We start from the raw sequence: 11,871 nt of genomic DNA on the forward strand, positions 1-11,871 counted from the left end.
CCAAGTAGTGAAGGTTCTCCATCTTCTTAGATGTCCATGAAGATCAGTTTGATTTTCCAGCCAAGCTTCAAGGAAGAGATTACGGTTCAATTCTCTGTATTCTGAAAAGCTTCAAAGGCCACTCACCAAGGACACTGATGAAGGTAAAGATTTTATCAAGACCTTTGTGTTTTTTTTTTCAGGTCTTTTAGTGGCCTAAAGGGGAAAACTTGGGTAGGTCAGAGCATATATAACTACGGGCTCTTGGTCACCACTACATGCTAAGAACCCAAACTTCCCTGAGTACCTGGAGCCAGGAAAGAAGCATGAAGTGGCTTGTGCTCCTCGGACTGGTGGCCTTCTCAGAGTGCATAGTCAAGTAAGTATGGGAATGTAAGCCACATTATGTTCCTTTCTCGGATTTTTCTTTTCATCTGATTATTCCACCCATCAGGTTTAGAAGGGAATGGAATCTTTCCCTAAGAGTCTTAAAGTACAAATCTTTATTATTGATAAGCAACTTGCTCTAGGAACTGTAGATGCCAAGGTCTTATGTAGATTTGCATGGTTGCACAATTCTTGGGGTCCAGTCATATCATGACCTATTGAAAATGCAACTCCTTGCAACTGTTCAGTGCACAGTCTATGCAGATGTAGATGTGGTCCTGTGGAATAGCACTTTTCTACATTTTATTCAACATCTCCTCTTTGTTCACTCTCTACTTCAGTGTGTATATGCCTATGTCTGCATCTCTGTGACAATGTCATTTATCTCTGCATCTCTTTGGAAGTCACTGGGACTGTATTTCTCTTTGTGCTGTTTTCTTTTAATTTTTCATTTCACTCATTCTTCCTTCTCAAGCCTCTGAATTTCCCTTACTTGTTCCCTATATCTTGGATTCTTCTTTCAATTCTTTCTTCTCTTTCAACTTGGAGAAAGACACACTGTTTTATATACACTGTTTTATGTCAGACAAGCAGTGTGACCACAGTCAACTCAGAAACTCTTGCATTTCAAATTGCTCCCTTGTAAAAGAAGATAAGATCCCCCTTCTACCTTCTTTCTTGAGGTTCTATGAGAAGGAATGAGTTTGATGGCAACAGTGATGCTAATGGCTGTCATTGTTGAGACTTCCTATTTATCAGGTACCTTATATCCATCACTTCACTCATCCCCAAGATATTCTATTTGGAGGGTTTGTATTGTCACATTCCACCATTTTACTGAAGTGGATACTGAGACACCACATGGTCATATGGCTTACCCAAGATTGCAGAAAAGAACCTGTATTCAAGTCTATGTCTTTGCCATGGTATATGCATAAAATTCTGATAATAATGTGCCTCATAAAAATGTTTAGAAAATACACAGGGCCATTACAATGACAGTTATACCTTAACACTGACAGCTTGTTGTAGCATCTTCTTTGTTTTCTTTGTCAAATGTTCCGTGAAAGAATACCTCTAAGGCGAGTGAAGACCATGAGAAAAACCCTCAGTGGAAAAAACATGCTGAAGAATTTCTTGAAGGAGCATCCTTACAGACTGTCCCAGATTTCTTTTCGTGGCTCAACTCTAACTATTAACCCGCTGAGGAACATCATGGATGTGAGTATTTTGGGAGGATGGTGCTCCAGAGCACCCCCTGGTGCTCTAGCCTAACACTGGGGCTCATCTGGAGATGCCAGGTGGGATGGTGGGGTTGGGGTTCCTGCAGGAGGCAGAGATACTGGAAAACAGGGACCCCAACCAGAGGAGAAGGCACTCTCATCCTCAACTGTTGGTCTTTGTGACTGGTCTGGGCAATTACCAGGTGGCAGGTAAATATCCATTTCTGTGTCATACATGTGTCATTTGTTTGAGGGCGATTGTTCCTTCTGAACTAAGTGAGCCACTCAGTTACAGATGAAGAGTGAACCATCACTGATCAAAAGGTAGAACCACCTGTAAAGCAATTGTGAATCCCCAGGTAGAGGAATTCAATTTCCACAGATGCAAGAACGATGGAAGTAAAAAGTTACTGAACCTGTATTTTGTGTATGGCTATAAGAATCAGTGTGGCTACTGTTTTTAGATTAGAAAAAGGGATATTTTGTCTTCGAGATGACTTCAAGATGCCCATGCCAGCCTGAGAGATAGGCTAAGAGTAAATACATGTCAAATGAAAGGGTCACCTGTGTGGTGTTGATTGGATGTGGTCTGAGTTTAGAGGGAGTGGCTGGGGTTGATCGAGAAGGATCTCATGGAGAAGGGGCTGCTAAGGCTGGGATTGAAGAGACTATAGAGCTTCTCAAATGAAGGCACCAGGAATTCCCTGGGTGTCCAGCAGTCCTGGAGGCCCAGTGGTTATGCCTCTGGGCTTCCCATGTAGGAGGTACCACTTCAACGCCTGGTCATAGAATCAATATCCTGCATACAATGTAGCACAGGATAAATATATCTAATGCAGATACCTCTGTGACCAAAGTTTGTGAGCTTCACGGTGGTTAGAAGTGGTCTCAAGAGATATGTGACACTGAGAGGGAGGCATCAGTGTGGGAATAGAGGGTAGCCAGTTCTGCACTAACCCACTCCCTCCTCCCTTTAGTTGGTCTACGTGGGTAACATCACCATTGGAACACCCCCTCAGGAATTCCAGGTTGTCTTTGACACAGGGTCATCTGACTTGTGGGTGCCCTCCCTCTTTTGTACCATGCCAGCATGTTGTGAGTACAGACACCCCGTACCCGGACCATCCTTCACTTGCCCTGCTGCCCTGTTTCCACCCTTGGCACCTGATGGCACTCATCTCTTGTGTCTGCAGCTGCACCGGTTTGGTTCAGACAACTTCAGTCTTCCACCTTCCGGCCTACCAATAAGACCGTCACCATCACCTATGGATCTGGGAGCATGAAGGGATTTCTTGCTTATGACACAGTTCGGGTAACAGTGTAACAAATGCTGAGACAGGACTGGCTATGGAGTGACCATTGCTTGGAAAACAGATGCAGGACCATCTGGCAGGACCCTTCCTAGCCTAACTCCCATAGATATTGGCCATCTTATCCAGAGGATCGTGTCTCTGGGGAGGCAGTGCTCATGGTGACACACAAGCAAACAGATTAGCTAACCCAGAGAGTGACTTGAGGTGTGGACTTGCAGCTCCTCTGCCCATGAGCAGTTCAAGGTTCATTTTGCTGGGAGTGAGAAGAAGGGATAAAAGCACCCACTTTTACATTTGGACTGTTCTAGGCACTTTCAGGTGGTAACTGGTTTAATCCTGCAGCAATCCCACACAGCAGTTACTCTGATTAGCTCATGAGACATATGAGGAAACTGAGGTGCAGACAGCAAGGGCCTTGCTGAGGGCACACATGTGGTAAAAGGTGGGGTTAGGCTGGCTTTTCAGGACTGAAGTTGCTGTGGGGTGTTTGGGGACAGGATAAACTGATCTGCGGACCCTGGGGGCAGTCAAGGCTTTCAGGTATCCAGAGGGGGAAACTGGAGGCCTGAGAAGTGATGGGGTCTGATAAATGAGTTCTCACTCTAGAGGACCCTTGAGAGTCTAATAAATCTATGGCTTGCCTCCCCTCAAATACCTGAGTAGTTCCCCTCTCTCTCTTTCTGTCTCATACACACTCACAGAAATATACATATATCCGCAAAAGTGAATTCCCCAGGCAGCAATTTCATAGAACCCTGCAAGCAAGATTGTGTTTTTCAGCTTCTGTCTTCCTGGACAGATGCAGAATCCGCAGTACCTTACATAGAATGCAGTCCATTCCTTTCATTAGGTCACAGTGATGCTAAAGAGAAGGCTGTCTTGCTCTTGATTGCTTTGTCCATAAGGTGGCACCAATGGGACCTGGCCTGACTCTTGGCTGCCCTACCTGGACAGAAGCCAAGAGGCAAATTTGACTCACTCAGGTGGTGTTTTTCAGAGGGGCAAAGGTTTTAAAATTCACAGCCTTTCACAGATGGAACCCAAATTCCCCTCTCAGCTAGGTCTAACCATCTGTGGGCCACCAAAGACAGAGCCCAGCCTAAATTCTTCTCTGAGGATCTAATTGCAATGCACCCCAGCCAAGTCCTAGCCCCACTTTATGTATCTGTAAGTAAGAACACTCTTCTCTCCCACAGATTGGGGACCTTGTTAGTACTGATCAGCCGTTCGGTCTAAGCGTGGCGGAATACGGGTTGGAGGGCAGAAATTATGATGGTGTCTTGGGCTTGAACTACCCCAACATATCCTTCTCTGGAGCCATCCCCATCTTTGACAACCTGAAGAATCAAGGTGCCATTTCTGAGCCTGTTTTTGCCTTTTACTTGAGCAAGTAAGTCTAAGATGGACAATCACTTTCTCCAAATAAGCTTTAAGATGCTTTCAGTTACACAAAAATTATAGAACACTTGATAAAGAAGTATCCTGAGAGATAATCTAATGCAGGATAACTATGGCCCCAGGGCCCTACCTTGCTTCACCACAGGCTTTTATAAATAAAAGTTTATTGGAACAGAACCCTACTCATGGGCTCAAGACCAGTAACTTGGTCTAGAGGGGTGAGTGAGGAGGATGCTAATGGAATGCAACAGGAAACAAGTTGAAGGAAAGGCATTAGGATTTGCTTATGAATTTGATCAGGAAGGAAGGTGAAGGATGGTGGATATCTTTCCTTCCTCATTAGCATTTCACTGGGAGCCCAGGACCAGCTACCAAATTTGTGGAGCCAGTAAGAAATGAAAGTGTGGGACACAAAAATGTGGGACCCTCTTGTTCAAGAAATATTAGGCACTTCAAGTCAGCGAGAGCAGAGGTGAGGTCCCTTCTGAGTGTGGGGCCCTTTGGACAGTAGAGGTCACAGGCCAGTGAAGCCAACTCTGGGTGACCTGAACCCACACCCTTAGAACTCTCAGGCCTTGATTTTCCTGAAAAATGACAAGATGGACAAGGGGAAAGCCAAAACACTTCAGCACCCTGTCCTGTGAGGGTGTCTGATCACTCAGGTCCCTGGAGGCCCAGGGTGTCTTCAGAAGACGTAGTGGGTGGAGCCCAGCCAAGTGATTCAGCTTCTAACCTCCTCTGTGCCACTCATGAGACAGTAACAGACCTCAGTCTGGATCTCAATCTCTCCTAGACTCAATTTCTGCATCTGTACATGGGGACCTTATTAGGGCCTTGACGGGTGTACAAGCACAGCTCTCAGACAGTGCTATTATTACTGTCCTCCAAGATTCCCCCCTTTTCTTCTCCACAGAAACAAGCAGGAGGGCAGTGTGGTGATGTTTGGTGGGGTGGACCACCACTACTACAAGGGAGAGCTCAACTGGGTACCATTGATTGAAGCAGGCGACTGGAGAGTACACATTGACCGGTAAGCCTCTTCCTCTGGGGCAGCCCAAGTGATGCTCCTACTACTGTACATGGACACAGGCAGACACACACAAATACATTCTCAGACACACAGTCACACAGACATATACACCACTCACAATGACACAGACAGACACACAGACACATGGAAACACACAAGCAGACATATAAACATACACAGAGACACATAAAAACATGCATAGCTAGTCAGAGACACACAAACCCACACAGAGACACATACAAACAAACACACAAGCACATAGATACACAAACAACCCATTGGGTCATAATCCCCAGGCCTTCTGAGAAAGACTCTGACCAGGGCCCTAAAAGCGTCCAGAGAAGTCTGTGCAGCTGAGAGAGGGCTGCACCCACTGCCCTTTAAGGTGTGCAACAGAGTTAGAGGACTCTAAAATGTGGTGAACAGACGATCAGGGAGAATTTCACCAGCCTGAACAGAGTCATGATAAGATGACTGACTTTCCAGGGCTACCTAAGACATAGGAAGTTCTCAGTACAGATAAATGTCATTTTAAAAACAGGGGCAGTCCTGAGAAATTGGGGAAAACTGGTCTTCTTAGGGAGCAGCTACCTAGCAGGGGAGAGAGGTTGCCTGCAGTCTTAAGATGTGAAAGCAACTAATAAAAAAGAAATGCCAAGTTCTTGGGCATACAGTGGGACAGGGGCTATTACAGAGAATCAGGAAGGTGGGATCCAGGAATGACCTGAGGACAAGAGGCATAACTGATAGGATTCTGTGTGATACCCTCAGACAAAAGCTGACCTGTCCTTTGGAGTTTCTGTGGGCTAGTCATTTATTTCCTGGCCAGGGTCTCAGGGTCTGAGCTTGTTGTAGGAGCAGTGCTTGGAGACACCCTCTCCCAGAGGAGCCCCTCTCTCCCCCTACTATGAGAATCTGCTGCCCCTGCAAATCTCCATCTTCACTATGTGTGCGACCCGTTATTTGTTCCCCATCAGATATAGCTCTCTGGAGGTTTCTTATTGTTTTCTAAGTCTTTATTCACTCATTGAACAGACAAACATTGAGCATCCACTGTGTGCCAGGCACTTTAGGGAGGCAAGGAGAATAAAACTCGCCCTTACATATAAGAAGGCAGATATACATGAAGTGACTCGCCCACATAGTGAATTGTGACTTTGGTACATGCTAGACATGAGGAGGAGAAGGCAATGGCAACCCACTCCAGTACTTTGCCTGGAAAATCCCAGGGATGGTGGAGCCTGTTGGGTTGTCCTCTATGAGGTCACACAGAGTCAGACATGACTGAAGTGAGTTAGCAGCAGCAGACATGAGGAAAGGTTTACAGAGAGTGATCAAGAGAGGAGACTGAAAAACACCAGGGGAAAGACTTCCTGAAAACAATACAATTAAGGTGGAATCTGGAAGATGAGAAGAAGTTTGCTAGTCAAAGGGTAGTAGAGTCTTCCACTCCCCAGGAAGGAAGACCATCTTGTGTCAAGGTACAAAATATCGTAGTGTATTCAAGTACTGCATTCAAGGATGTCAAGAAAGGTACTGTGTTGAGAGCAAAGGAAGAGGGCAAGAGACGAAGGGCTGCTTAGGAGACAGTCAAGAAGGGGGCAACTCTGGGGAGAATCAGAGTGACCTTGATGCCCTCTTTCTTCCATTGTCTCTCAGCATCTCCATGAAAAGAACGGTTATTGCTTGTTCTGATGGCTGTGAGGCCCTTGTGCACACTGGGACATCACATATCGAAGGCCCAGGAAGACTGGTCAATAACATACACAGGCTCATCCGCACCAGGCCATTTGGTTCCAAGGTGAAGGGTCATGCCCAAGGGTCACTCCCAGTCCCCACACACAACAAGGATCTCCAGGGCCAACCTCTCTCCCTCTCTCTCTAACAGCACTACGTTTCATGTTTTGCCACCAAATACCTGCCCTCTATTTCTTTCACCATCAACGGCATCAAGTACCCAATGACAGCTCGAGCCTACATCCTTAAGGTGAGGGGACAATATTGAGGGTTGGTTCTCAAACTGGAGCTTGCAGGAACCCTTGGGCTGCTGCTGGGAGGAGGGCGCCCTCTGGAGGCCATGTCACACCATTGCAGATGCTGTTGAGCCCCGTGGCTGGGCCAGTGCCTCCCACAAAACCAATCTCTTGAAAGTAAAGGGCTGTGTGGGACACTGATCTTCCTGAAATAAATGTGGAGATGCCATACCATATGGCATGATGGGAGTCAGGCAGAGGGGAACACTAAGATCCTCAGTCCTCAAAGAACTGCAATTCAATCTGAACCTTAAGTGCATGAACATGAAATTCAGCACTAGGAGTCCCTGAAATAGGCAACGTTACAAGGAGAATGGCTGGGGGCAGTCCCAGTGTGATGTCCCAGCATAAATTAACAGTCTCCCTTCCCTTCTCGCAGTTTTCCTGGTTTGGATGATAAGTTACATGCTCAGCCTAGTTCTCAGATGCATCTTCCCCTTTCGCTGGCCAGGTGCCTCCTTGTGAGTTGGGGTACTCAACCCCTCTGTGGGGAGGTTGGATGCTAATGTGAATAAAAGGTGCCCAGTGACTGCTCAGCCCCAGCACAGGGTGCAAGCTTAATGTCAGCTCCCTGCGAGAGTTCAGAGCAGGCTGATGGGCTCAAAGAAGGCTTTGAGGAAGAGGGAATTTCAGGAATTCCAAAACCACAAACTCATTGAGCCATATGGAGGGTTGCTTGGTTCTAGGCAGAACTGCACTGGATTCCACACACATGACATCTCAAGGTGGTCTGCGCTGGGGCACTGGGGACTTACTAGGGGTGATGAGGGCTACGGACTGATCTTTGGGGCTGAGGAACAAGAGTACCTTACCCACCCAAGCCTGGAGTGGCCAAAGAGGGTGAGTGTGGGCCGAAGGAGGCTTCTCAGAGTTCCTGAGTTAAGTCTTCAAGAACGTGTTTGGGCACTGCTCTATTTAAGATGGACAACCAAAAACGAGTTAATTTGTAGCACAGGGAACACCACTCAGTTATATGACAGCCTGGATGGGAGGGGTGTCTTTGGGACCAGGATACCCGGATACATACGGTTGAGCCCCTTTACTGTCTACCTGAAACTCAGAATATTGTTAATCAACTATACTCCAATACAAAATACAGTTTTATAATAAAGTACGGACTGTGGGGATGCAGGAGGAAAACCAGCATTCTCTGCAGAGAAAACAAGGAGCAGGAGTCAGAAGGAAAGAAACAGGGAATGAAGGGAACTGTGGACACACTTGTTCTTTTCTAAATAATTATAATGAAGTGTGGCTAATCTTCAGTGTTGTGTTAAGTTCTGCTCACAACAATGTGACTCAGTTATACACATAAAATATATGTTTTTCTTTTTCTTTTTCATGTGGTTTATCACTATATATTGAATATATTTCCTTACACTCTACAGTAGGACTTTGTTGTTTTCATTCCTCTGTTTCCCCAACTGCCAGTCCTCCACTCACCACACCCTTCCTCATGGCAACCTCATGTCTTGGCCCTCCTTGGTTTTGGATGAAATCTCATATCCCCTACTGCTGAGAAAACCCCTTGATACTTACCAAAAGAGGGAGATAAAACAAAGAATTGTGCTGGGTCTGGATATTGGGGGGAGTCACTGGTAAGGGCTCATGCTGACTAGTATGTATCTCTGACTCCCCCAGAATTCTAGAGGCCGCTGCTATTCCACCTTTAAAGAGAACACAATGAGGACATCTAGAGAGACCTGGATCCTGGGTGACGCCTTCCTGAGGCGGTATTTCTCAGTCTTTGATCGAGGAAATGACAGGATTGGCCTGGCACGGGCAGTGTAAATGCCTAGAGTGGTTCAGGAATCAGTAAGGCCGTTCCTAACACACACTAACTCACACTTTGGGCACTCTTGCCTAGGATGCTGGTGAACTGTATTTGGTGGCCTGTACACCCTATTCTCAGGAAAGAATAAAGGGTTTCACTCTTAATGGTGCTGAAACAAATGGTTGATTCTGTTTGTGTCTGGGAGTGAAGGATCTAGAACCAATTCTGAATCAAAATTGAGAGGAGCCTTACTCTAACTGGCTTCAAGGAAAAGGGAGACTCATTGAAATGATTCTGGGAATCCAGGACACAAGAATCAGAGCAAATATAAAGATCTCAGTGAATGGACCCAAGAAACCAGAAGTCATCAATTCACTCTCACCCTCGCTCTTTCCATTTGGTCTTCTTTGATGGTCTTAGCCTGGCAACTTTCTTCCTTAAGGATTCTACACCTAGTGAGGGAGTTCAAGCTACCTGACCTAGGGTTTTAAATCCCAAAGGCATCACCTAGTAAGGAATGAAGATTGCAGACATCAGAGTTCAAGGGTGTTCTCTGAATGACCCACCTCAGATCACATGTACAGCCCCTGATCAGCCATCCTGTCAGGGAAATCGGGTCTTATGACTGGCTTTATATGGTGTTTGGCCCTGACCCAACAGCACACAGATGGTCAATTTCCTCCAGAACTACATGACTAAAGTTGGGGAGAGGCAGCCCCAAGGATAGCTACTGCCAGATGGTCTAGGCCATGGAAGTATTTGTGATGAACCACCAACTCCACCACCTCCTCATTCAGAGGAATTATAAAGGATAATGAAATAGACTCTGTCCCATCTCAGATGATCTTATCACTGGGCATGTCCTCTAGGGGATTTGGGTGAGGTACTTCATGCAGAGCTGGTTCCCTCTTGTTCCCACATCCCAGTCACCAGCTCTCTGCCACATATGCCTGTGCTGTCCTTTTTAGTCCCACTTGGTAAATGGTGGCCCCAGTGGATCCCTGAGCCATCCCCCTCCTCCAGGGCCCAGAATGCCCCTTCCTTGGCCTCCAATGCTGCTGGGGAGAATGCAATGCATGTATCGGAGAACCCAGGGTACACAGAGCCCTCAGCCATTCTGAGCTTCCTCCAGGTGTGGAGCTACATACTATTTGCTTGGAGCTGCCATGGTTAGGCAATTTTGCAGTGGAAGCATCTGTTCTTTCCACCTGGAGGGCCTTAGTAGATGCCTCAGCTGAGTCAGCAGGGGTCACGGGTTGATTTCTTTTCAGATTGACTGGTATGATCTTTGTTGTATAAGGGACTCTCAAGAATCTTCTCAAGCACCACAGTTCAAAAGCTCAATTGTTTGGCATTCACCCTTTCTTCTGGTCCAGCTCTCACATCTGTACATGATTACTGGAAAAATCATAGCTTTGATGCTACAGACCTCTGTAGCAAAGTGAGTCTCTCCTTTTTAATACAGGTTTTTCATAGCCTTTCTTCCTTCCAAGGAGCAAGTGTCTTTTAATTTTGTGGCTGCAGTCAAGGTCCATAGTGGTTTTGGAGCCCAAGAAAATAAAATCTGCCACTGTTTCCACTTTTCCTTCATCTATATGCCATGATGTGGTGGGATCGGATGCCATGAATGTTGAGTATACTTTTGTGAATAGTTTTTGAATGTTGAGTTTTAAGCCAGTTTTTGCGTCTCCTCTCCTCACCAAGAGGCTCTTTTGTTCTTCTTTGCTTTCTGCCATTAGGGCAGTGTCATCTTCATATTTGTGGATGTTGATATTTCTTCTAGCAATCTTTATTCCAGCTTGGGATTTATGCAGTCCAGCATATCGAATGATGTATCCTATATAGAATTTAAATAATCAGAATGAGAATGTACACCTTGTCATGCTTCTTTCCCAGTTTTAAATCTTTCAGTTGTTCTGTGTCTGATTCTAACTGCCACTTTTTGACCTACATAGAGACATTTCAAGAGACAGGTAAGGTGATCTGGTACTCCTGTTTCCTTAAGAATTTTCCACAGTTTGTTGTGGTCCACACAGTGAAAGGCTTTAGCATAGTCAGTGAAGCAGACGGAAATGTTTTCTGGGATTCCCCTGCTCTCTCTATGATCCAATGGATGTTGGCAATTGGATCTCTGGTTCCTCAAACCAGTTTGTACATCTGGAAGTTTTCAGCTCATGTAGATTTGAAGCTTAGCTTGAAGGATTTTGAGCATTATCTTGCTAGCAAGTGAGATGAGTGCAATTGCACGATAGGTTGAACATTGTTTGGAATTGCCTTTCTTTTGGATTGGAATGAAAACTGACCTTTGCCAGCACTGTGGCCACTGATGAGTTTTCCAAATTTGATGACATATTGAATGCAGCACTTTAACAGCCTCATTCTTTAGGATTTTTAAATAGCTCAGCTAGAATTCCATCACCTCTCCTATCATTGTTTGTAGTGATGCTTCCTAACTCCCACTTGACTTCATACTCAAATATATCTGGCTTTACATGAGTGACCCAAGCATCATCCCTATTCCGGTCATTATGACCGTTTTTGTACAGTTCTTCTGTGCATTCTTGCCACCTCTTCTTAATCTCATCTGCTTCTGTTAGGTCTTTGACTTTTCTGTCCTTTATTGTGCCCATCCTTGCAGGAAGTGTTCCTCTGGTAGTTCCAATTTTCCTGAAGCAATCTTTATTCTTTACAATTCTATTATTTTCCTCTAATTCTTGCCATGTTCACTTATGAAGAC

At 45.6% G+C, this 11,871-nt stretch overlaps 1 protein-coding gene across 1 annotated transcript; it reads left to right on the top strand.

The window, feature by feature from the left end:
• The first annotated feature begins 257 nt into the window (after window positions 1-257).
• LOC129653625 (pregnancy-associated glycoprotein 1-like) lies at window positions 258-9,151 on the top strand. Its single transcript, XM_055583368.1, has 9 exons — window positions 258-358; window positions 1,437-1,587; window positions 2,567-2,684; window positions 2,783-2,901; window positions 4,099-4,292; window positions 5,214-5,330; window positions 6,990-7,131; window positions 7,219-7,317; window positions 9,002-9,151. Exons 1-9 carry the CDS (start codon window positions 258-260, stop codon window positions 9,149-9,151), a joined length of 1,191 nt encoding a protein of 396 aa, XP_055439343.1.
• Window positions 9,152-11,871: the final 2,720 nt, after the last annotated feature.

The sequence above is a fragment of the Bubalus kerabau genome, chromosome 5, assembly GCF_029407905.1.
Source record: "Bubalus kerabau isolate K-KA32 ecotype Philippines breed swamp buffalo chromosome 5, PCC_UOA_SB_1v2, whole genome shotgun sequence".
NCBI classification, from domain to species: Eukaryota; Metazoa; Chordata; class Mammalia; order Artiodactyla; family Bovidae; genus Bubalus; species Bubalus kerabau.

Bases quoted from the DNA above. Each gene is read 5' to 3' on its own strand.
- LOC129653625 (XM_055583368.1), top strand. From the start codon at position 258: ATGCTAAGAACCCAAACTTCCCTGAGTACCTGGAGCCAGGAAAGAAGC. The intron at 2,685-2,782 runs GTGAGTACAGAC...TTGTGTCTGCAG, and splicing joins TTGTACCATGCCAGCATGTT to CTGCACCGGTTTGGTTCAGA. The intron at 7,132-7,218 runs GTGAAGGGTCAT...TCTCTCTAACAG, and splicing joins CCAGGCCATTTGGTTCCAAG to CACTACGTTTCATGTTTTGC.